Source organism: Ambystoma mexicanum, chromosome 4q (assembly GCF_040938575.1).
Source record: "Ambystoma mexicanum isolate Mex_15411 chromosome 4q, UKY_AmexF1_1, whole genome shotgun sequence".
Classification (NCBI taxonomy): Eukaryota; Metazoa; Chordata; class Amphibia; order Caudata; family Ambystomatidae; genus Ambystoma; species Ambystoma mexicanum.
This window is the reverse complement of record NC_090928.1, coordinates 380103148-380129694: the sequence shown is the minus strand read 5'-3', so window position 1 is coordinate 380129694 and position 26547 is coordinate 380103148. Positions and strand designations below refer to the sequence as shown.

The 26547-nt window shown below is 49.6% G+C and overlaps 1 protein-coding gene across 7 annotated transcripts in view; it reads right to left on the bottom strand.

The window, feature by feature from the left end:
- The window catches only part of SDCCAG8 (SHH signaling and ciliogenesis regulator SDCCAG8), a 2836880-nt gene that overhangs the window by 2428884 nt on the left and 381449 nt on the right, over positions 1 to 26547 (bottom strand). For all 7 annotated transcript variants that reach the window (XM_069607960.1, XM_069607958.1, XM_069607955.1 and 4 more), the window contains one exon: positions 5311 to 5436. In XM_069607960.1, the coding sequence (XP_069464061.1) occupies positions 5311 to 5436 (126 nt within the window). The remainder of the gene's footprint in view (positions 1 to 5310; positions 5437 to 26547) is intronic.

Sequence of the window (26547 nt, the reverse complement as noted above, 5' to 3'; positions counted from 1 at the left end):
TCTTCTCACCCGTTGAGCCCTTCTCCAACCAGCTGGCGAGACGGGATCGACGGTCCCTCATGGTCCGCTCCGACAAGTTCTTGCAGAACTGGCAGTCCTTCTCTACATGAGTCTTGTCCCCATGAAGACAGTAGAGGCATCGCGAATGTTCGTCTTCCTTAAACACATTCTGCAGCCCGCATTCAGGGCAGCTGCGAAACAGCTTGGGTCCGGGCGACGAACTCGCATCCTGGGCCATCTCGAAGTAGGCCACGAATCTTCTGGAATCCTCCAAGAAGTTGATTCGACGAAATCTTCACCCTTGAGGGGCGTAGGAAAATCCTGCAATGGGTAGCCGTTAACGGGAGTATAAACGGTGGAGCTTAAGGCTCGATTAACCAAAAAAATGTGAAAATTCACCTAAAAAAGCGCAACACGCAGTAAAAGCTCGAGAGCTAAGCACAAGGACTCCCAACACTTGAACGTGCGGTAAAAATATGAAGATGGCTGCCAGAGGCGGGGCTTAGGTAGAGGGCAGTCATTGGCTGTGGTCAGTATGACGCAGAGATCAGTTACTACTACGAAAGACAGATCAGAAACGAAACTGATACTGATTTTTTCTTTACCGAGGATTCCCAGCCTGACGACGGGGAATATTCATGAGCATGTGAATCCATGCCAGACCCCATGCTGGAGAACTGTTTGTTTCTATAGAAGCATCCTTGAGATGAGTTAAGCATCCAGAGAGCAGCAAATCGAGGATTGGTCTGTATAAATCAAGAGGTATCAATAGCCACCAGTTGAAGAAAGGTGGTGATTTCCTGCAAAAATCTGGCTTTGGGAAACAAGGGTTCGGAACGGAAAGGAGTGGTAGAGTTGTAAGCCTTTCTGGATAATGCATCTGCCTTGAGGTTGACTCTTCCTGGTATGAAGGAGAAGACGATATCATAGGGTGAAAAAAAATGGGCCCAACGAGCTTGGCGACTATTTCGTGTTTGAGAGTATTGTAAGGCTCGGAGATTGCTGTGATCGGTCATACTTCGATGGCATGTTTGGCCCCTAGTAGCAGATGTCGCCACTCCTCAAAGGCTCTCTTAATAGCTAATAATTCCTTTTCGAGGACCGAGTAATTGATCTCCGAAGGTGAGAGTGTCTTAGATAGAGAGGCCACAGGACACTCGTCTGCTTGTTCATTTTCCTGAAGTAGAACGGCACCTACCGCATGGTGCGAGGCGTCCGATTCTACAATTAACTTCTTGTTTTGGTCAGGGGTGAGGAGTATAGGTTCCTTGGTGAAATTTTCCTTGAGACTCTCAAAGGCTATTTGAGCCCTGTCTGACCAAAAGAACTTTGCATTCTTCCTAAGGAGAGCCGTCATAGGGAGGATCTTCTCCGAATAGTGGGGAATGAAGCGCCTATAAAAGTTGGCGAATCCCAAGAATCTCTGCAGATCTTTAACACACAGTGGAACTGGCCATTCCGTTAAAGCAGAGATCTTCCTGGGATCCATGGCAACTCCCTCGGCGGATAGTATATAACCCAAATAGGCCACTCTATCCTTGTGGAATTCACACTTGTCTAACTTGCAAAAAAGATGATTCTCCTCTAGTCTCTGCAAGACTTCCTTCACATGTCGGATATGATCAGACATGGAAACTGAGAAGACCAGTATGTCGTCTAAATAGACAATGACGGTATGTAGAAGACTATCCGAGAATATGTTATCCATAAAACGTTGGAAAACAGCTGGGGCATTGGAAAGTCCGAATGGCATCACTTTGTATTCATAGTGGCCCAAGGGAGTACGAAAGGCGGTTTTCCATTCATCCCCCACGCGGATTCGGATAAGATGTTAAGCTCCGCCTAGGTCTAGTTTGGTAAATATCTTGGCACCCTTTACTGCCTCAAGAATATCCGGGATTAAGGGCATCGGGTAGCGATCCGGAGTGGTGATCTTGTTCAAACCCCGATAGTCTACACATGGTCTGAGTTCTGTCGAATCCTTCTTAGGGATAAAGAACAGTGAGGCGCCGGCTGGAGAAGTGGATTCCTGAATGAGGCCGTTATGTAAATTCTTCTGGAGATACTCCTTTAGGACTTCTCGTTCGCGCGCTGATAGTATATACATGCGCCCAAAAGGGATTGGAACATCAGGATCAAGTTCTAGGGTGCAATCATCTCTACGATGGGGAGGTAATTCAGCGAATTCTGAATCGGAAAATACTACTTGAAATTCTTAGTAGTCAGGAGGAATCTCCTGGATGTTATGTAACACTGAAGTAGTGCAATTCCTTTCTTGGACGGATTGTGTGGAACGGAATCCCAACGCTCCACCAGAAAGGCAATGAGTAAGGCAATGTTCCGATCCTAGAAAAATTGTGCCGGCCTTCCAATTGATGTATGGATTATGGGCTCTAAGCCACGGTAACCCCAATATCAAGGGATAATGTGCTGTGCGAATGACATCGAATACGATAGTCTCTTGATGAGATGCAATCTTCATTTGAATAGGTCTTGTTTGTTCCCTGATAGGACCGGAAATCAGTGGACTTCCATCCACAGATTCTACTGGGACAGCAATGGTCTTAAGGGAGCATGGTATATTCTTGTCGTTCTTCCAATGGGTGTCTACAAAATTTCCTGCAGCTCCGCAATCAATCAATGCGGGAACCAAAATTGGCTCGGAGGTGCCCCATTCCATCGAAACCTGTATGACAATAAAGGGAAGATCGGGTGTGTCTGTGACTTGAGAAGTTAAAGACATGGTTGAGGAACCTGTTATTGGCTCCCTAGCCGCGGTTCCCTGTGCGGTTGGGAGGAAGCGTTTCCCTGTCGTTTGGTAGGGGCGATTGGGCAATCCTGTACTGGGTGGTCTTTGGACCCACAATACATGCACAAGCCTTTAGTTCTCCGTCGATTACGTTCTTCCAAGGTGAGTCTACCTCTTGTGATTCCTATCTGCATAGGTTCATCTATTGGGGTCTTCATAGGGCTAGGAGGATGCGTAGTCAATGGTCTCATAGAACGATTTCAACGTCGTTCTCTGAGCCTTTCCTGTAGACGGTAATCCATCTGCATCACTAATGTAATCATTTCCGCTAGGTTGGGAGGTCGGGACACTCTAGTGTCTTTAAGTTCCTCATTCAAACCCCTACGAAATAGTGTTATCAGAGCATCATCAGCCCAAGAGGTTCCAGCAGCAAGCTGTTTAAAAGAGGTGATATAAGACAGTAGATTCTGTGATCCCTGTTTGAAGTCTAATAATTGCTCTTGGGAAGAAACTGTGATCTCTTGTCTACTAAACATGGACCTAAGACTGTTCAGAAAGGCGGGATAGGAGTCTAGCAGAGCATTGTTTGTCATGACCAGTGGTGTAGCCCATGCCAATGCCGGTCCAGTCAAGTTAGCTATCATATGTCCCACCTTGTCACGATCATTCTGAAAGAAAGCCGTTTTGAATGAAAACTGGACAGTACATGCTTCTATAAACGCTTTATTTGTGGGGATTCCCATCATATAAACCCCCTGGAATGGGACCTGGAGGTAATTCTGAGCAACTAGGTACCCTTCCAACCTGTTGTCTCAAGAAGGCATTTTCCTGCTTTAATGCCTGTACTTCCGCAGTCAAAGACTGGACTGCAGAAACCAATTGCTGCTGTTGGGCTGCGTCCATGGTATCTCCTAGAACTATCGAGTTCTTTAAGGCAACCGTTCAGCACCTGGGAAGCCCCAGTATAGTCTTTCTTCTAATATTTTTAGGCGTTGCTAACTGTAATAATTAGACAAATTAGGAGGAATTTGAATATACCGAAAGGTTACCTTAGAGAAACACCAGTCGTTCTCCCTCCTATGCTTCCTTCTTCAGAAATGGTTCCGACAGGGGTAGAGAATGAGTGCCTCCCCGAGACCCTTCCTCCGCCTTCAATACAAGGATTAAGGAGGGGAAGGACCCCAGGGAAACCCTCTGGGGAAGAAAACCCTGTGTCGACGGCCACTGGATAGATGTCGTCTGTCTGGAGAGGTTTTTGGTACCCGGACTATCCGCTGGAGGGGAGCCGTCTGGATAAAGACAGAGGAAAGTGGTAAGTTTAAGAAGGGTAAGTAGAAGGCAGAATATGGGTAGAGAAGATGAGGAGTACCTGATTGGAAGGGGGATACGACTTATCAGGCTATATTGTAGGTCTTCCGATGAGACGCGGATAGGAGTAACCTCGAGGACGTCCCAGGAATAGAATGATTCTCAAATCTCAATGTTGCGGATCGGACCCCGCATATCCCTGCTTCTGAATAGGTGAAATAATATCAGGTGTCAATTCTGGTTCTTCTTCTAACCCCCGGATATACTAGGTACTGACTATCAATTCTCACGTACCGCACGCCAGGGAGGAATTCTCACTAGCAAACCGATCAGTGAGGTTCAGCTCGTAACGAGTGTGGCTGAGAGAGTACACTCGAGTCTCCGATGTCGTGCAAGAGTTGGGAGAAGGAGTCAAGTCTGAAACAGGTGAATGAAAGGGTAGAATTACACAGAAGGAATGACAAACAAACTAGTATGCAATAGATCCTAGTATCGAACTCACGAAGGGCTGTTGTAGAAGAGTAGCAACGCATCCGCGTGTTGTCCGCAGGAACAGATGAACCGGCCCCGGAGCAGGGGGGCGGTCCTTCCACTGCGCGGCCTTGGTGTACGTCTAGACCCACACCATCCGTAGCGGCGGCCATCTTGGGAGTAAAGATGGCCGCAATCCGTCTAAGAGACCATCTATGCCACAGTGACCATGGTCTCTGCAGGGGCGTGACAACTTTAAAATACACGGCCCCTTTTTCAGATTTCTTGAGGGGAATCCTCTAAACACATGCTTTAGTTGAAAACGCTTAACTTATTTACTGCCCTGTGCAGATCCCAAGCACCAGAGCATTGTTAACAAGCCTATGATTTGGGTGTTGCAATGCCACTGGCCAGCAACCCCACTCTGAAAATTGTTCTAGCAGCAATGAACCTACCTATATTTCACATAAGCCGCGCTCACAGTCCTTCCTTTGATGTGCTACAATTAAATGCGATTTTTGCTATTCAAAATATTCAGGTACGAATTGATCTCCAAGAAAAACATTAAACATCGTTCCCCATCACATTTCGTCCACGCCCGTACAGTAAGCAGTATTATGTTGGGAGAAGTCCCTACCTGCAGCCTGGCAAACAATCAATGGCATGGCTTTAGTGCATCAAACATTGACACAGATGAAGGAATATGTGCATATCACAGGGGACTATAAGACAGTAGCCTTCGTGTTTTGAAAATAATAAAGTGCTTAAATATGAAAACCGACCAGTTCAAGCTGCCATTTGTGTAGCTCCAAGGCTGCTGCTGATTCCGATAAGGGCGTGGCCTGCTGTTTTGCAGTGGGGAATGGCTGCTGGCTAACAATCTCCTGCTCGTCCCTACGAGTGTTTCCCTGAAAAACAATAAAACCGATTGCGTAAAATGTAAAAAGCGAAAGAAATAAGCTTTCAGAGGACAGCATTTAAAGCATGGATATGTGAACGTTTTTACCCAATACATTTCTCTCACACGCAATTGCTTGCACTGAGAAGCATCTATAGACTCCAGCAAGTTCTGCAAAATCGTCTATTACCCTCCATTTAGAATGGTCTAACGGTGAAATAAGTATAAATGCTTCACTGTAGGGACTACAGCTCTCCTAGCAAGCAGGCGGTAGTCTCTATTTTTGAACAATCGGTCAATACACTTGTGTATAGGCGCGTTATAAATGCCATATCATATCATACTGTATATCGCTTTTTGGCGCCATGACCCGAGAATCATAACTCTGCAAAGTAGCCATCATGCTCCCTGGAGTACAATGCAATCTAGTGGGAAGAGGAGGGGGGGGCAAGGGGAACAGGGGGGGCTACTCATCTACCCTAGCGCGGGTAGTGAAACTGCCCTTAAATTTACAAATAGGCTGAGGATGGAGAAGGCAATCAGCCACTGCCAAACCCCAACAGAGAACTGTAAGTCACATCAGGGGAGGGACTTCCCAGCAGACTTCTACACCAGGAGGAGAGAGTTAAGAACTCCAAGATGGTGGACCCAGTTCCTGAGGCTGTGGTGCAGCAGAGACTGGAGACCGATCCAGGCCCAAAGAAGTACCTCACCCAAGCTTCCCATACAAAGCCTGCACACCTGAGTTTACTTAACGAAAAGAGGTTTGAAAGAAGGAGCGAATGCCCTATAAACCTCCAGGGGCTCAGTCGGATGGTGCGAGAGTTCAGCAAAAGGTGTTCAGAGTTTGGAGTAGAGTGGAGAGCAGGGTTAGAGGAGTTTGGAGGAGGAGCAAGGAGTGGAGGAGCGAGCTTTGAGGCCAATGGGGTAGATAGCCCTGGAAAGGTTGGCGAGTTCAAGGAGCTGGCTGGCATTAGTGACGAGAGAAGTAGGAAATATAAGGAGGCTTTCAGGAGAGACTAAGGAAGTGGTTAGTATGAATGAGGAGGTGGGCGAGTTGCTGGATGGACAGATGAAGATGGAGTGTTTAAAGAGGAGGTGACAGTATTGTAAGAGGAGGTTATCAGACTTAAGGAGACGGTCAGGGTGTTTTTAGAGGCGGTTGGACAATTTCAGAAGGAGGTGTTTGACTACAGAGGTGGTCCATGAAGTTAAAGGGCCGATGAGAGAACCTTTTAAGAAGGAGGTTAAGACTGAAGAGGAGACTGATGATCATCAAAGGGAGACTATTGCTGAGCATATGGAGGAGAGTTGCTAATATTCCGAGGAGGCATAATGTGAGTGTAATGATGAAGGAGGAGATTGGTAAAAGTTTGACTGAAGAGATTGTGGACTACTTGATGGAGAACCTCAGAAGGAGTGTGTACAAAAGATTGAGAAGGAGTTGGGATAACACCAGGAGGGAGTGCTAGGAGAGCGAATAGCGGTTAGAAGGCTAACAAGCGGATATAATAGGAGAGATTGAGCAGATATTTGATCATCAGTAGCAGAAATGCGTCCGAGAGGCTGAGAAGCAGTTTGGGAGACATCAGAAGGAGCTCAAAGGGAGGTAGTAGAAGTGAGTGAGGAGCAGCTTTCAGAATGTAAGGAGTTGAGTTTAGAAAGACAACATTGGAAGGTTCCACTGGTTCAGTCGGGCAACAGGCAGGTATTATTGATAGGAGGAATGGGACAGTAGTGTGCAGGCAAGGATGGAGAGTACAACAGGGGTAGAGAGGTTACAAAGGTGGGAGAAGGAACAAGTTACTTACCTGTAACTGTTGTTCTCCAGCATGGGTCTGGCATGGATTCACATGCTCATGAATATTCCCCGTCGTCAGGCTGGGAATCCTCGGTAAAGAAAAAACCAGTATCAGTTTCGTTTCTGATCTGCCTTTCGTAGTAATAACCAATCACTGGTCTCTGCGTCATACTGACCACAGCCAATGACTGCCCTCTACCTAAGCACCGCCTCTGGCAGCCATCTTCAGATTTGGAAGCACGTGAAGTGGCAGTATGACCAAGTGAAGAGCCGCAGAGGGGTAGGCGGGAGGGTTCGCATGTGAATCCATGCCAGACCCATGCTGGAGAACAACAGTTACAGGTAAGTAACTTGTTCCTTCTCCAGCATGGGGTCTGGCATGGACTCACATGCTCATGAATAAAGAATACATAGCAGTATACACATGCACAACCACGGGAGGTGGCAAAGGCTCAACATTAAGCATTACATCAAACTCAACATTAAGCATCTTACCTCCTCACCAGGCTCACCTCAGGCGAACAGGTTGCGCAGCACTGCTTGGCCGACCCTGGACTCCTCCCTGGAATCCCGATCGACGCAGTAGAATTTCGTGAAGGTGTGCGTCGACCTCCACGTAGCAGCCCTGCATATGTCCAGCAGGGGCACACCAGAAAGGAACGCCGTGGTAGCTGCGATCGCTCTGGTGGAATGGGCTCTCGGACGGCCAGGCAGCGGTCGGTTTGCCAACCGATGACAGTACATGATACAGCCGGAGAGCCATCTGGAAATGGAAGCCTTCGAGAGAGCCTTCCCCTGATTGACAGGTCCAAAGTTCACAAAGAGTTGTGACGTCTTCCGAAAACACTTCGTGCGGTCCACGTAGAACTTCAGCGCTCTAGCCACATCCAGCGAGTGCAAAGTCCTCTCAGCCGGCGACGAAGGCGACGGGAAGAACACAGGCAACACCAAGGGTTCGTTGAGATGGAAGTCCGACGGTACCTTGGGCATGAAGGAGGGGTGCGTCCTGAGCACTACCCTCGTGTCGTGAAAAGTCAAGTACGGGGCCTTGCAGGAAAGGGCCTGGATCTCTCCCACCCGTCGTGCGGAGGTGATGGCCACAAGAAACACTGTTTTCCACGACAGAAACTTCAACGGGGCCGAGTGCAGAGGCTCGAACGGAGGTCCCATGAGCTTGGTCAGCACCACGTTGAGCTCCCACGCCGGGGCCGGAGCCTTCACCGGCGGGAACGATCTGAACAGCCCCTTCATGAACTCTTTCACCAGACGATGAGACCACAAGGACGTCCGGCCCGTGGTTCTGGTGTATCGGGAGATCGCAGCAAGATGAATCTTGATGGACGCGTGTGCCAGTCCAGCTTTGGCCAGCGTCAGCAGGTACGGCAGTACCTGGGGAGCCGTAATCCGTAGAGGGTTAATCTTCTGTGCGTGGCACCAGACAGAGAACCTCTTCCATTTGTGTCCGTAGCATTTAAGAGTCGAGGACGCCCTGGCCTTTGCAAGAACCTCTCTGCAGTCGGCCGGTATGTCGTATCCTCCAAACTCTAGCGCTGCAGGAGCCAGGCCTGCAAGTTCAGCGATTTCGGGTCGTGGTGGAGGATGGCGCCTCCTTCCCTGGAGAGTAGATCCGCGTCCCCCGGCAGCTTGATTGGCGGGGACGCTGACAAGTCCAGAAGGTCCGGGAACCATATCTGCCTCGGCCACGCAGGTGCGACGAGGATCATCCTGCACCGTGACCTCTTGAGCTGGTTGACGAGCCGGATTAGCAGTGGCAAAGGAGGGAACGCGTAGAGGAACAGGCCCTCCCAGGGGAACGAGAAAGCATCGCCCATGCTCCTCGCCTGGGGAAACCTGCTGGCGAACCTCCGGCACTTGGAGTTCGTCGCCGTCGCGAACAGGTCGATCTGGGGTGTGCCCCACCGTCGGAAGAGGCGATCCACTAGATACTGCCGTAGTTCCCACTCGTGGCACGAGCGCAGCTCCCTGCTGAGTGAGTCGGCGATGGTGTTTTTTATCCCTGCCAGATGAAACGGCACCAGAAACATCCTTTGGGCGACGGCCCAATGCCACAGGTCCTGCGCCTCCTTGGACAGCGCTGGGGACCTGGTTCCGCCCTGTTTCCTGATGTAAAACATGGTGGTGGTGTTGTCGGTGAAGATCCTCACCACCTTGCCCTTGAGGGACGGGAGGAAGGACCTGAGGGCCCAGAACACTGCACGGAGCTCCAGGACGTTGATATGGAGGGACTTCTCCGTCGGGAGCCAAAGGCCTCTCGCGTGCAGATTTTCGGTGTGCGCTCCCCACCCTTCCAGGGAGGCATCCGTGGTCACTGTCTCCTGGTGGTCTGGGGTCTGGAAGTCCATGCCCGCCGTCAGATGCGCGCGGATGCCCCACCACCGGACCGCTCGGCGGAAACTCTCGTCGAGTGTGATCCTCTCCTCGAAGCCGCCCGTCGTTTGGATCCAGCGCGCGTCCAGGAACTCCTGCAACGGGCGCATCCGGAGTCTGCACATGGGAATGAGGTAGATGCAAGAAGACATCATTCCGAGGAGGGACTTGATGGACCTCACCTTGGCCGCGTCGGAAACCAACATCCGCTGTACCTTGCCCAGGATGGACCTGGTCCTTTCCTCCGACGGGGAGGCCAGAAGGGACACTGTGTCGAGCTTCGCTCCCAGAAACAGTGCGTTTTGCGCGGGTACCAGGTGAGACTTGGCATAGTTCCCGGAGAATCCCAGGTCCGTGAGAAGTTGGACGGTCCTTGCCGTGTGATCCACGGCGAGCTCCCTCGTCTTGGCTCGGATGAGCCAGTCGTACAGGTAAGGGTAGACGTGGATCCCCTCGCGGCGCAGCTGCGCCGCCACCGGTGCAAGGCACTTGGTGAATACCCTGGGTGCCGACCGTAGTCCGAAGGGGAGGGCTTTGAACTGGTAGTGACGCCCTTGGACCACAAACCTGAGGAATTTTTGGTGCCCCTTTAGGATGGGAATATGGAAGTAGGCATCCTCCAAATCCAACGACGACAGGAAGTCTCCTTCCTCCAGCTGACCCAGGACGTGCTGGAGGGTGACCATCGGGAACTTTTGCGCCTTGATGAACTTGTTCAAACGTCGCAGGTCCAGGATGGGGTGCCATCCCCCCGTCTTCTTCTTCACGAGGAAGTATCTCGAGTAAACTCCGGAGCCCCGAAGCCTCTTTGGGACGAGTTCGATGGCGCCCTTCCTGAGCATCGCCTTTACCTCCAGGAGAAGTTGAGGGACGTGAAGTTCTTTCCTGGCCACGGGGGGGACGCGCGGACACCTTCTTTGAAACTTGAGCGCGTGGCCCCGGGCCAAGGCGTCCAGCACCCAACGGTCGGTGGAGATGGACTCCCACACGCTGACGAAGCTCGCCAGCCAGCCTCCCACCGGGGTGCTTCGGTGGGGGCCCGACCCCACGGTCGGTTCAATCCTGCTTCGACGAGGCTTTGCCGCCTTGACCTCCTTGGCGACGACGGCGGGGTCCGCCAGACTTGCCTCGTCCTCTGTAGGCCTCCTGAGCCGACGAGCGGGCCGCTTGACGGTAGGTGGAGAAACCGCCGCCGGAACTTTTGGAGGTGCCCTTGCCTCCGCTGCTCCGAAAGGGCGTCCGTCGTTGTTGCAGAACTCCGAGGGCCCGGGCCGTCTCGGTGTCCGCTTTAATGGCCTGAAGGGAATCGTCCACTGTTTTCCCAAACAGGTTGTTCCCATCGAAGGGCATGTCCAGGACTCTGGTCTGAACGTCTTGACGGAAGCCCGTAGCCTTGAGCCATCCACGCCGCCTAAGGCAAACGCTGTTGCCCAACTGGCGGAACCCAGTGTCGGCGATGTCCGTCGCAACGGTAATGGCGTGGTCCGAAGCCACCTCACCTTCCTGCAGGATCTCTAGGGCCTCTGCCCTCTTGTCGTCCGGCAAGAAGTCCAGCAGGGGAGCCAGTTTGTACCAGAGCTCCCTGTCGTAGCGGGCCACGATAGCCAAGGCGTTGGCCGCTTTAATCGTCGTCGCCGCAGACGAGATGACTCTGCGTCCCATAGCGTCCAATTTCTTTCCCTCGCCGTCCGGTGGGGAAGTCGATGTGGAGGCCGCACCCCCCCCGGCTTTTTTCCTGGCCGCCGCGGAGACGACGGAGTCCGGGGTAGGCTGCGCCCGGAGGCACAGGGGGGCCGTGTCCGGGACCCGGTACTTCTTCTCGTACCGGTCCCTTCTAGCTGGCGTCGTGGAAGGGTTCTTGAGGAGGGTGAGGCCCTCATCCCAAATGTCGTCCAATAGAGGCACTGAGAGGACCGTCTTCCTCTTGGCCTTGCGCCGTTGATAAAGGAAACCTTCCTTCTTCTTCTCCTCAGGGCAGAGTTGGAAAAGCTCGGATGCCCTGGTGATCATGGAGTGGAACGATCCAATCTCGTCGGGCGGAGAAGCCCTGGTGGGAGGCGACGACGGTACATCCTCGTCGTATACCTCGTCGTCCGTACCCGTCGCTGCCGTGTCAGTCCCCGTATCATCCCCTCGGGTGGACGGGGAGGAGGGCTGGAAGGGGCGCGACGGCTGAAAAGGAGGCGGAGGGTGGATCCTTCTTTTCTTGGTAGGGGGAACACCAGAAGGTCCCGGTTCTGGGTCCCCCAACGGGAGAGGTTCCGTCGGCAACGGTAGTCTCGTCCTTATCTCTGAGCATAAGGACTGTATAGCCAACAAAATGGCCGCCGAGCTGTCTCGCGGCGCTGGCAGAGGGGGATCCGACGGGCGATCAGGGGCCCCGTCGGTACCCTCGATGTCGTCGTCGTCGCCTGCGTCGGGATCCATCCCGACGGGCCGGTCTTCTTCCACGCCGAGGCCGTGGCTTAAGACTTCGACCAGCTCCTCCTCCGAGGTTGAGGCCGAATCTACGACGACGCCCTGCCCCCCCTTTTTCTTCCCCGCGGGGGATTTCACAGGGGTCCTATCGATGGGCACAAAAGAGGACTCCCTCCGAGGTGGCAGGGAGACTCTGAGCCCCGAGGTCGCCACCACTGGTGTAGCCTCCACAGGCTGAGCCAGGGCCGCCGCGACAGTTTCGATAGAGGGCTTGGCCGGATGGATTAAGGCCTTCACCACCCTAGGTGCGCTCACCGCCTTATCCTTGAGGGGGGGACACTGCCTCGCTCCCCCTCCGCCTTCAAGCTCGACCGGGGCCTCTCCAGGAGCTTCGCCGGGTGCTCGGCCTTCCTCTTACCCGACCCAGAGCGTTGGCTCGTGGTTGATGGTGCCGGGGAGGGTGCGCCCTGCTGGCGCCCGTAGAGCCCGACCGTTCGGCGCTCCCGGTGCCAGCGGACTCGCGGTGCTTGGCCTTATGTTGGACCCCCGTCGCCGGGGCGTCCTCAAAGGTCTTAGAAGACCGCTCGGCTTTCTTCCTCTTCTTCTCGCCGGACGGGCTCTTCCCTTCCAGCCAGTTGGCGAGACGTTGATGGCGGTCCTTCATGGTCCGCTCCGACATGTTGCCGCAACACGCACAGTCCTTCTCCACGTGCGTCTTGTCCTCATGTAGGCAGTAAAGACAAAAAGAGTGTTCGTCCTCCTTGAAGACGTTCTGCAGCTGGCATCCAGGGCAGACCCTGAACAGCTTTCCGGGCGTCAAGCTCCCCTTCTCCTGGGCCATGACCGGGCCTGAGAAACTTCTGGAGTCCTCCAAAAGCGTAGCTCGACGAAATCTTCACCCTTGAGGGGCGCAGACGAATCCGACACGGGTCCCCGTTGATCGGATGGAGAATCGGTGGAGCTTGAGGCTCTTTTGACCGAAAAAACGAAGTTTTTGAGAAAAAACGTGAAAAAATAGCACTAACGCTCGAGAGCAATAGCACGAGGATCCCAACACATGAACGTGCGGTAAAAATCTGAAGATGGCTGCCAGAGGCGGTGCTTAGGTAGAGGGCAGTCATTGGCTGTGGTCAGTATGACGCAGAGACCAGTGATTGGTTATTACTACGAAAGGCAGATCAGAAACGAAACTGATACTGGTTTTTTCTTTACCGAGGATTCCCAGCCTGACGACGGGGAATATTCATGAGCATGTGAATCCATGCCAGACCCCATGCTGGAGAAGTGCAAATATTACAAGGTGACAGGGCCCTCTTGATAACGCACGTAAAATCTGGATGGTGGGGGTCCACCCACCTAGCACCAGCTTCCGCTCAACCAGAAGCTACTCCACTCCGTCCAACTTCAAGAAGAGACCCAAAAGCGACAGACTGCAAACAATTGAAAAGAAGAGCCTTGGAACGCTGTCAACCCACCCAAAAGGAGCTGTCTCAAAGAAGGGAATGGGAAGCCAATGCCAAACTAAAGGATAGAGCCCTATTGCCAACTGCAGAAGGGGGTCAGTCTTTGGGCGAGAGAGAGAGACTTTGTTTTATTTCATTAACTGTTGAAACATTACTTTGGCCCACCCTGCATTAAGAGACTATGTCGTTTTCATTCACCACTTGGAACATTACTTTGTGTCCAACGTATACTTAGAGTAGAGACTTTGTGTTTGTTTCATCAACCCTTACAAAGTTCCGATGGTTTGTCCCGCAACAAGAGTTTTTGTGTTACTTTTATCCAACTGTTGGAACATTATTATGGCCCCTGCTGTACACTATAGTCACAGTAAAAGTGGTAATGCACTCGACCTTTGATTTGGCTGATTTATTGATCCTGGCAGCCGCCCTAACAACCGCTATTAAATAAAGGTTGCTTTACTTTATGCCTAGTACTTCTGCATTTATTATATAAGCTGCAGAAAAATCTCATTGCTTTGCTTCAAGTGCATAGTTCCTGCAAGTGCCTTATATAGACATTACACCTGTTGGATAAAGGCCCAATTCCATTAAGGCTCCTGAGTCTACATTCATCCATTACTATTGAGATCCTCCACACAGACTTCATGTTTTGTTTCGTTTAACTTTACTCAGCCACGAGGCCATCAAAGTACACACAAATACATCAGAAACATAACACAAGTCATAAACAATAAAGTAATTAAGCATCAACTGGACCCCCATGTCAAAGGCAGTGACTACCAATAATTATCACCCCAGAGTGATCCTAATGTTAGCCGCTTCTAAGGGGTTGAGAGACTGCGCAAATAGCATTGTCTATTGCTCGCACGACCATTGATGGCCTCCTCAGGTCTTTTCGCCAACAGGACAGTATTAGCTCCATAGAACTTTTGGTGCGGGATCATCGGTTCCATAGTGTGCAAAGTTCCTTTGAGATTGGCACTCTTGCAGAAGGGGGAAGCACTAATTATAATTGAGCTACATGGTGGTACGCAGCATCGCAACCTAATTCCTAGTAGGCTAGTAACCAAGCTTAGGGCTTAGGGCTCTTAATTCAATGGGGATAGTCTCATGGGAGCTTCTCTCATTATAACACAGTCTTTTGCAACCCAGAATGTATTCTCTAATTAGAGAACAACATCCATACACTGATCTAAGCCAATGGATGAATTTATTTGTGAGGGAGTCTGTGGTTTCTGACTGATCACTACAACGTTTAAGGACTCTCTGCATATATACCACTCCCCTCTTATCAGGCTCCCACCGTGGACGACGCCCCATACTTTCCCCAGGGTCATTTTGCAACTTTGGGGCACCATGAGGAACCAGATCTTGGGCCATTCTGTAGTCTGCTTCTTCGTCCCCACATCCCAGCTTGCATCCCTGCTGGTTATACTGTCCCCAATGGTTGCCCTTCCCGAAGTCAGCCTATCCAGGTATTTGTGTTGATTTATAAAAAGGTTTGTTGGCTGTAGGGTGAGTACTACAATCAGGTTGATTCCAGTGCCCCTTGTTCACTTGCGTTCCAGGGGCAGTCAAAGTGAGCAGGGGGTAAATTTAGAGTGGGATATTGCAGGTCTTTTCCATTACTGATTCAGGCTGCCCAAAGATAGCCTTAATGCTTAGGCTATGCTCCCCAGAGGTTCCACCTCTTATGCATCTACAGGTTTCAAGGAACCGTAATAAAATGTTCTTCACAACCTCCAATTCAGTGAGGACAAGGGAGCTTTGGCAGCCCTGTGCTGGTACCTGGGGATGGCGGCAGGGACGGGAATGGGGGCAGAACTTAATGGCAATCTAGGTGGGGTCTCAGCAACAGGAAGGTTTACATATGACGTGGCCCTTTGTCAAACCCGCTGTATTAACTGCGAGCAAGGCAACGTTTAATCCCTCCAAGTTAGTACTTAAAGAGGTTGTGGGTGCCGGGATAGTGAGATCGTTTGTCCAGTTCACCTGGGGCTTGGTCTGACTCTCGAAGTAAGCCTTTGATGGCGCAGTTAAGAATACAGGGGGAGGGTCAGTTACAGCAGGGGGGTGGTATTTGTAGATTCTAAAGGGCCATTGACCCAATCCAGCACCCCACAGCTTAAAAGATCCACTAAACAGGCGGTGTTTGCTGCTACAAAAACTTTCCTTCCAGCTTTCTTTCAATTGCACCTATCAGGTACTCCTTCCATGCTTATCTCACTTGCGTTGCTCCCCTTGACTATCGAAGTACTTCCCAAAAAGTGGTTGATTTCCTTAATTAAATGATAGACATCGCCCGTAATCATGCTGCAGACCCCCGCCTTAATGTCACCTTGATTGAGGGTTGAGGGGGCGGTACCTGCCACCTTCGTTTTACATGTAGTAGTTTCCCTTTAATTACACAGGGCACAGCAGGGCTGCCTGGTGAAGGGGGGGGGGGCTAAAACCTCCATATCGATGTGATAGTGATAAGTAGAAGGAGAGATGTATCGCAAATGACTACCAAAGGCAGAAGTGTCAGTAAGAACAGTTCAACAACAACCCCCTTGCCACACTACTCTGTCACAGGTTTCCCCTTTTCGCACCTGTTTTCTCTGTTTTGCGAAGTTGAGACGCGCAGAACCGCAGGGAAGTGGCTAATTCATAGAACGTGCTGCATAGGATGTAAAGGTCGATAGACCGCGTTCCGTGTATACGGCCATGTTGGGTGCAGCGAGTAACCCCCGATGTGCCAGGAAGACCAGAAAGGGCGTGATCGATGGATCATGACAGCATGCCCCCTTCTAAAACCCGTTCCACCGGGTTTACCTGATGAATTTGGTGGAACCTTCTGAGCAATCTGGGGGAGTTCAAATTTGAGACTTGTTCCCAGGTACGTTCGCTGGGTGGATAACCTTTCCATTCCACCAGGTATTGAAGTTTGCCTCGTCTATATCGGGAATCACAAATACTAGAAACTTCATATTCCAGCTGGTCATTGACAAGCACAGGACTAGGTCTAAGAGTAGTCCGGGTAGTTTGGATGAAGGGCTTCAACAGGGATTTGTGAAAAACTGGATGTATCTTCTTCCAGGAATCTGGGAGTTGAAGTCGAAAGGCCACGCTGTTGCGCTACGGCAGCAGCAAAGGACATTAGCAAAAAGATCGTTCCCACAGAGTATCTCGCAATCAGGGAATTCGCTCTGGCAGCGTTACAAGTTACCTTGGAAACTGTTTGGGTCACGTAGATCTGCTAGTTAGCTGATCAGAAGTGCCTCGCTTACACGGAAGCCACGCCCCCTGTTCCTTAAAGCGGTTAGCCGCGGGAGCTTCGTTGCTGCTAATTGATCGTTACGGCGTTCCTTTTCATGGCCTCCCTACGGCTTGTTCCATTCGGATTACTCTCCGTGTATCCTGCTCTGACTTTGATCTACCGTTACCAGACCTTGGCTTCTGTTTCCTGTTTTGCTTCCTGGATTTGTCCTTCGGTATTGGTTGCCTTGGTTTGAATCCGCTCGCAGTCTCTGTTACACAGCCAAACTCCTGTTGAGCTCCCCGCTCAGCCTGTCCTTCTGCCGGGTTTGCAGCACGCCATTTCCCCGCTGAGAACAGAATTCCAGTCTTCAGTCTTCTTCTTACAGCAAGCTCCCCTGCTTCCAGCGGAATTCAGTCTTCTTCTTACAGCCTTCCAGCGGAAAACCGGCGTTACGCTCAGACCTGTTGTGAGCTACTTCAACGACACTTAGGGAACTTCCTCCTTTATCGTAAGTGTCACTTGCTGCTTACTTTTCCTCGTGCCCTGTCAGTTAAGTCCTATTTTCCAGCCTCGCCTAATTAAGGATTTACTTCTGCCTCACCTACTTATTTGACTGTGTTACTTCCTGTGAAGATGATGTTTATTTTCCACTAAAGTGCAGTACGAACGCTTTCCAGATTTGCACCAACCCGGTCCAAATGTGTCCCTCGTGCTGTTCGGGTTGTCCTACCTATACGAACCTTCCCGTTTGTTATTTTATCCTTTCGTTGTCATTCCTCATTTGAGCTCTGAACACTTTACTGAACTGATACGGGACTTCCTTTCAAGGCCTTCATTTCCTCTACCTCAGGTACCAGCGATTCTATTGTGTTAAATAGTTGTACATACCTATCACACCAGGTTGGCGTTATACTCAAAACAGCTTTTGTATTTTTTGCAGCATTGCTTGGTGGTGCGCTCAATTCCGCTCTTTTGCATTATAGACTACTCTGTCTTGTTTTACATAATAGCAGAGTGGTACGTCGTGAAAAAGAGCCCCTCTCTAAGAGGAAGCCTGATTCTTTGAGATCAGGGGACCTGGGTTTTCTGAAGACTTCTACGGCTCGTCTCACATCTCGATCCAGGTCGGAATCAAGTACACCTTCCGTTTCGGTGAGTAACACACAGGATTGATGATCTCTTTTATAGAGAAGGGTCCATAATACCGGTGAGCCAGCTTATTCGCTCTGAGATGTCGGGGTAGAAGTTTCGAGGATAGCCATACTTTATCCCCAATGGAGTACGAAGGCCCTGGTCTTCTGCTTGAATCTGCATACTGTTTGGTTTGGATTCGCGCTCTTTCGAGATGTTCCTTGGCTTCTCTCTGCACATTAATGAGTGTTTCGATCCAGGAATCGACAGTAGGAACAGGTGTAGGGTGAGGAAGAACAAAGGGTGAGACCGAAGGATGAAATCCTTGGCTGCAGAAAAAAGGGCTGGTCTTAACAACCGAATGGTCTGAATTATTGTAAGCGAATTCGGCTACTGGTACTAAAAGTGACCAATCATCCTGGACCTTAGTAGAGAAACAACGAAGATATTGTTCAAGGGTTTGGTTTACCCGTTCTGTGACACCGTTGGTTTGGGGAAGATATCCCGAGGAGAGAGCTTGTTGAATCCCTAGTATCCTGCAGAGGTGTTTCCAGAATTGAGATATATACTGGGGTCCTCTGTCCGATATGATCTTGGAAGGGAGTCCATGCAGTCGGAAGACGTGTTCCAGGAAAATACCAGCAAGTTCTGAGTAGGATGGTAATTTATACAGAGGGGTAAAGTGAGCCATATGAGTGAATAGATCAATGGTGACCATGATAGTGGTATAACCTCTAGAAGGCGGCAATTCCACAATGAAGTCTGTAGCAATGATCTCCCAAGGTCTGGTTGGTGGTGTAGGCTGTAATAAGAGACCTGCTGGTTTCTGGTTATGTTTGTGCTGATTACAGACGGAGCAAGACTGAATATACAGTTGTATATTGGTCTTCATCTTGGGCCACCAAAATTGTCTTTGTATTAGACGGAGGGTGTTGGAAATACCACGATGTCCGGAATGAAGAGTATCATGGCAGAGATTTATTATTCTTTGTTGTAATCTTTGAGTAGGGATAACCAGATTGGTATCTTTGAACAAGTATCCGTCCTTGGCTCTCAAGTTCCATTGATTCCTTTCTGAAATTCCTTTAAAAAACTCTGAAGTCTGAGTTTGCATACAAATCTCTTCCAGGAGGTTGTTTGCTTGAGCTACGAATATGGTATGAGGAAACATCTTGGGATACGTCCGATCCTCCGGAGGTTCATAGTCTGGACGACGAGAAAGTGCATCAGCTATTACATTTTGGGTTCCAGGGACGTGGTGAATCTGAAACTGATATTGGGCAAAAAAGAAGGCCCACCGAGCTTGGCTACTATTCCTACATTCCAGGGCTTGCAATACTTGTAGGTTTCGATGGTCCGTGCGGACATGGACCTGAAATTTGGCTCCTAGAATTAAATGACGCCATTCTTTGAAGGCTTGACGGATGGCTAGCAGCTCTTTCTCTAGGATGGAGTAGTGGGTTTCACTAGGGGTTAATGTCCGAGAAAGATAGGCGATAGGATGTTCCAAGTTGTCCTCGAATTTTTCTTTTAGGACGGCACCAATGGCATAATTGGAGGCATCTGTCTCCACTATGAATGGTCGATTAACATCAGGCTGAGCAAGAATGGGAGCTTGTGTAAATGCAGACTTTAGCTATTGGAAGGCTTTCTCTTGGGTCAAGGTCCAATGAAACGGAACGTCTTTTTTCAATAAGGCAATTATTGGTTGGACAATCACGGAAAAGGAAGGTATGAATTTCCTATAGAAATTAGCCAAGCCCAGGAAGGATTGTATCTGTTTCACCGAGGCAGGGCTAGGCCAGGATAAAATAGCCTTAACCTTGGATTGATCCATACCGATACCATCGGGAGTAAGGACAAACCCTAGGTAGTGAACAGTAGAAGTATGGAAGACGCATTTCTCGGGCTTTGCCAGGAGTTTATTTTCGCGTAAGCGTTGTAAAACTGCTTTCACATGTTCTTCGTGCTTGAAAGGGTCCCTCGAAAATATTAGAATATCGTCCAGATAGACAATCACAAAAAGGAACAGCATGTCCGGGAACAATCAATCCATGAAACGTTGGAACACTGCTGGGGCATTAGCAAGTCCAAAGGGTATGACTAAGTATTCAAAATGCCCAAAGGGTGTTCTAAAGGCTGTCTTCCACTCGTCACCTGCCCTGATACGAATCAAATGATAGGCGCCACTGAGATCCAGCTTGGTGAACACAACTGCACCTCTTACTGCTTCCAGGATGTCTGAGATTAAGGGCAACGGATAGCGGTCCTTGAGAGTACATTGATTTAGACCTCGATAATCCAGGACGGTCTGAGTTCTTTAGTGTCTTTTTTAGGAACGAAGAACAGGGAGGCCCCTGAAGGAGATTTAGATGGTCGTATGGTGCCATTTGCGAGATTTGTATCCAGGTATTCACGAAGGGCTTTCTTTTCAGGTTCAGATAGGATGAACATCCTTCCAAAGGGAATCACCGCGGAAGGTTCCGTTTCAATAGCACAATCTTCAGGTCTGTGGGGAGGTAAGGCCTGAACAATGGCAGAGGAGAAAACTTCGGAATATTCCTGGTAAGCCTCGGGGACCCGGATGATGTTTGAGACTGAGATTGTGTGCTGATGAGTTGTAGAAAATCCCTTCGATGAGTTAGGATCAGGGTCTGGATGTAAGCAGTGGGACATACAAAACTCAGAACCCAGGAACAAGGATCCCGCTGCCCAATTGATATAGGGGTTGTGTCTTTGAAGCCAGGGTATTCCCAAAACCATGGGTTAATAGGCTGAGTTGATGATGTCAAATCTTATCCTTTCTTGATGTTGATTTATAGCAAGCTCGATCTCCTTGGTCTGCAGGGTTGTAGGTTCAGAAGAAAGGGGTCTTTCATTAATTGCTTCTATAGGTTGCATGATAGTCCGGGATTCGTAAGGAATAAGATGTTTTAAGACCCATTCATGATCTATGAATACCCCCATAGCTCCACAATCGACCAGTGCCAGGATGGGGTATGTTTCTTTCTTGGATGTTGTCAAGAAGGCCTGTAAGATTACCAAGGAATTTTGTCCAGGAGAGTTCAAGGATGGAATAGAGGTGGAGCAGACATCTCTCTCCCGAACTTGTGCTCTTTTTAGGATTGGGAGCTGGCGTTTCCCGAGCGGTGGGGGGGGGGGGGCAATCGGACATTCTCTTACTAAATGTTTGTCGGATGCACAATACATACATAATCCAATATGAATCCTTCGCATCCTCTCTTGAGGTGTAATGGGTCCACGGAAGACCCCTAATTGCATAGGTTCAAGCTCATTGCTTGGAATAGAAATGCCTTCTGAGCTCGAAGGGGTTCCAATGGGGTTTTTCTGGAGTGGTAACTTGGTCTTCTTTTTTTCTGCCTTTCTCTCCTGAATGCGAAAGTCAATCTGTAGAGCGAGATCCATTAGGGCTTGAAAGGAACCCGGGCGTGCTACTCTGGCTAGTTCGTCCTTGATCTCTTCGTTTAGCCCTCTTCGAAATAAAGTAAAACAAGCTTCAGAGGACCAATCCGCTTCCTTAGCTAGCTGTTTGAAGCGTGTGACATACGTGAGCAAGTCCTGGGTACCTTGATGAAAGTCGAGTAAACGTTCCTGGGCACTGTAAACTTGTTTCGGGCGTTCGAACATGGTCTTGAGGGCCTCTATAAAGCAGTCATTGTCATCCAGGAGAGCATCACCAGTGTTAACTAATGGGGTGGCCCAGGTCAAGGCATTCCCGGAAAGATGCGAAATTATAAAGCCCACTTTAGCCCTGGGCGTAGAAAAATAATAAGGCTTAAATGTAAAGTGGACCAAACAAGAATCTAGGAATCCATGAAGGCTCTTGGCTGAACCGTCGTACTTGTCAACGACGCCACCTAGAATTATACTCTCCTTCGTGGCGGAATCAGGGGATAACACCAATTGTTTTAACGCAGCGTTTTCCGCCTTTAAGTTTTGCACTTCGGTCGTCAGCTCTTGCATGCCACGCATAAGATCCTGGACGGCCGCTTCCATGTCTGAATCGAGATCGGTCTGGTGGCGTCTCAATCTGTCACAGGTTTCCCCTTTTCTCACCTGTTTTCTCTGTTTTGCGGAGTCCTTTGTCAGGGTTTTCTTCCGAGCAGTTCGGGTCTTGTACAAGCCCGCTCGGCCGTCTTCGGATTCCAGGATTCGTTCAGCTTCTTCGTCTGGGATCTAGGAAACTTCAGGAAGCTAGGAATGGAGGCAGCACGTGGAGGCGGTCTGCGCGGAACGCGGAAGAACAGGATCAAGGAAAGGAGAAGGAGGAAGGTCCGGGAACCGGGAAGCAACACAGTACAGGAGAACAAACTACGGAGCACGTCAGGCCACATCCATCGGTAGCGTTGAGAGGCGTGGAACCGCAGGGGAGTGGCTAATTTATAGAACGTGCTGCATAGGACGTAAAGGTCGATAGACCGCGTTCCGTGTACACGGCCATGTTGGGTGTACTGCAGCGAGTAACCCCCGATGTGCCAGGGACCAGGAAGACCAGAAAGGGCGTGATCGACGGATCATGACATACTCACCTTATCCCAGTCAATCTGCAGTCAACAGCCCTGAGGGATTACGGGAGGGGCAGACAACTCCTTTGGCCACTTAACATCCCCTGTGGGAGCCCAACACCCTGCACCCTTGATCTGCGGGCTTCACCCAGTGGGGGGTTATGGGTCCTTGTGTGTGCTTCCGAGTCCCAGGGAGTGTGGCAAAAGAGTAGGCAGCTCAACCAGCAACAGCAGGAGAATGATCAGAGCACCTGCGGGACCACAACACCCCACACCCTTGACCCACACACTTCATGGGCAAACCCATTATTTGAAGAGATGGACTAGGAAGAAAATCTGATGTTTTGGCGAGTCCTGACCAACAAGGCAAAAAGAACAGATTGCCCTTGATCGACAATGTCAGATACAGACTACATCTCATACAGCCTAACAATAGCCAAGGAAGACCTGCAAACCAAAGTGGCTAACTCCCACTAAGTCACTGAGACACCGCCTCGCAGCTCAGGTTGCTTCTTTGGAGAAAGGAGATGACTACATGGATTTGGCAACCAGTGCTACGCGGCACATCACCTACAACCACAGCTCTTCCAATTCCTGATATGCAGTATCAGGCAGCACTGCCTTCAGCAGATCACAAAAGGGGGGCGGGGAGGATGTCCACTTCAGCCCTTCATGTAGTGCAATGTGATGAAGACTGACCTTTGATTCCAGGGCCAGTCTCTTTAGTCTACTCCCACTCTTGGCCTTCTCTGTACTCTTCCCACCCTGGAGCTCCTCTATGTTCTCCCCATCCTGGAACGTCTCTATGCTCTCCCCCTATCTGGGTCAGCCTCCTTCTCTCCCCCCATCTGAGGCTCCTCCTTTCTCTCTCACTCTGGGGCCTGCCTGTTCTTTCCCTGCTCTGGGGTCCGGCATTTTCTTCCTTGTTTCGTCGCCCACCTCCCAGTTCCATGCAGCCACTGCATACATGCTTCTTCTAAGCGGGACACCTTGAGAGGGGCATGGAGTCTGTCTGCTGCGGAGCGACTTGTCAACTGGGTTCTGCATCAGCTGCTGGTGACTCCTTTCTCCATCGCTTCTTGGGGGAAGTAATTGGCCTCTCCTCTGGCATCTGCCTCAGTGTTCCGAGCTTCCTCTACGTTTGAGTCGCCATACCAGACTCTTCCAGTTAGTTGTTAGCTGCACTACCACAGCGCAGATGGAGGCCCGTGACGCCACATCGGACGTCCTCTCTCTGACCTGCCACACCTCCTCTGAGTCTTCGCAGCTCAAATGCATGGAAAGGATCCTGAATGAGGGGGAAGAAATACCCATTGCTGTCAAGAGTGTTGTGCTGAGAGACTCAAAGGTCATGGAGATAGAGAGGCCTAAGAGAAGCCCGAGAGAACCAAAGGTTGTGATGAGACCTAAGAGAAACAGGAGAGAAACAGAGGTTGAGGAGAGACCTCGGAAGACAGATGTGCTAAAGGAAATAATTAATGGGGAAGCCTAGAGAACCACTATTGTCCAGACATTCTGTAGAGGGTAGAACCATGAGTATACACAGGAGGGGACAGACTGGTGCTGAAAAAGAGAATTATTCAGGAGACTTGTAAGAGAGTTGGGCTAAACTAAAAAACCGAGTCGAGAACCTGACGTACTGGGAATATTTGTTATTTGAACCCCTAAGCGAAGTTAAAGGACCAACCTCAGAATATAGAGAAACTTATAACACCCTAGGCCTGGCGAGGCCTAAATAAAGTATTTGTTTTCTAGAATAGGGATTGACTTTATAAGAATAGATTTCAGGCAAGTACCGGTATAAGTACCGCTTTCCCGCTTGCAACGCTGCTTTCGTGATTCCTGAAGCCCTTTGGACTCGTGGACTGTGATCCTGTTCAAACCATTCAAAGGTGACATTTTGTGACATTTAGCCTACGTGCTGTGACACCAACTTGCTTCATTTACTGACGCTGGCTATTTTTTCTTTCCAGCGTTTTTTCATCACTGCGAGGCTGTATTGATTGACATTCACTCTGTTCAGCCCGCCTCAGTTCCACACGGATTGCTCTCTTTTCAGCCTATCGCCACTCATTCATTTACAGATTGCTGGCGCACGCGCACAGTGCGCGCGCACAATGGCAAGTACCGGTATAAGTACCGCTTCCCCGCGTTACTGCGGTCTGTGACAATTAATTTTATTTTCAATTACTTGTAATTATTTTTATCTTATTCTTAAAATTTTTTATTTAACCACATGTTTACCTTATGTTTATTTTATGATTGTTATATATGTTATATATGTTAGTTTATGGTTTTACATTGCTTGACTGATTTGCCTTAAATTATTATTGTTCTTATTATTTTTTTTTCCCTGAACAATTCAGCTAGTTGCTAAATTTTAGCCTTTGAAGAACTCAGATTACTATCACTTGACGCCTTGATTAACATTTGATTGATGGTATTTTACACTTACAAGCTTACTTCGAATATGCCTGATACTGCTCGTGCTCTCCTAAATCTGGCTGCATACGAACAGGTGGCAGCTCAATCCCCCAGATTTTTCACTGCTACTGCGCTAACTCCACTTATAGCGCCTCGTCCCAGTGGCCCAATTTTACCATCCAAGTTTCCCTTTCCATTTGTGCCGATTGAAAGTCGTCAATTGTCACATCTGAATCACCCTTCACGGCCACAGTGCCTTGGTCCGAACGTGTTATCTTCCAATATCAACCAACCGTCTCCTGGTTGCAAAACCCCGCAGGCTTTTACGATTACACATCAACTGTCCGTTGTCACCATGTTGAACTCAGTCCGTCCTCATTCCTTGGTGTCAAGTAAACCGTTCATTCCTTCTCCTATTCAGTTTCCTTCCTTGCACCCTGATGCATCTGATATTTCCATCCATGCATCTTCAAGTGCCATCCCAATTTCTGTGAATTCTGACGAAGCTCTCACAGGAGTCTCCATCCACTCCTCAGGTATTCAATCTTCATCATTTATCCACTCATTTGCTTTGCCCACTCCCAGAGCGCCACAGACAATACCCTCAACTGCACTGCCTCAACAACTTGCGTTCATTCAAGCTGCCCTTACCTCTATCAACCTTGCAATCTCTACTATGAGTAAATTGTATGACACCATTGACCATAAGCTTGCTAATCAGTCCTCTCTGTTTGAAGAACTTGCTAAATGGCTGCATGCACACGGTTCTCCTCCTACCGTCATACCGTCTACTAACTTCTCTGTGGCCCACACACAAATCCTGTTATCCAACTGTCCAGAGGCCTCAGTCGACAATGTGCAACAATCAAATGATCCCACTTCAGATTGTTTCATTGTCCCATTGACCACTCACCTACCCACCATCCCAGGTGTAATTAGACCCATAGTGATTCCTTCACTTCCCTTGCATCCAGCATCACAGCTCCCAACAGCTGTCCCTGTTCTTCCAATTCTTGATTGTCCCAACAATATCCCTGGGCCTCCCACCAATTCACCCCAGATACTTGCTCCTGAACAGTCCCCTTCTGAGCCCATGACTGTTCCCCCATCATCTGTTGAGCCAGCCTCCATCCCTCCCTCTTCACCAACTCCCGATGCTCTTTCACTTCTTCCGGTCCAGCCACCTCCCTTAAGTCATTCTCCCCCAACTTTGTCCCCTCAGGTTGCGTCGGCTCCGGCTGACAAATCCATACCCATTATCAAACCGTAGATGTTGCCCTGTCACCAAGAAAACAAAAAATTTGACAGGCATAAAACATTCTAAACACACCCTCACGGCCTTTTTTAAAGCTTTAGGCCAATCTGCTAAATCCTCCACGGCTGCTACAACCTTGGTGACATGCCGCCAACCCCAAATCCTGCCCTGCTCTAACAGTATGACACACCCGGTTTCATCCCCAAAGTCACATCATTACCTTCTGATGCTACTCATTCAGTGTCTCTTTCCCCATTAAGTCAATTAGTTCACCCTCTTGATCATCAGGCGTCTCCCCATTCATCTTCCTCTCACCCAGTTCACTCTCAATTACCATCCACAACTTCTCAACCTCCTTCAATCCCTTCGACTCCTTCAATTAATCCCCTCATTTCAGACGCTCATTTTGATTATAAAGCTAGCATTGATGCTTATTTAGCCACGCGATTGTCTCATTTACAGATGCCAACAGAC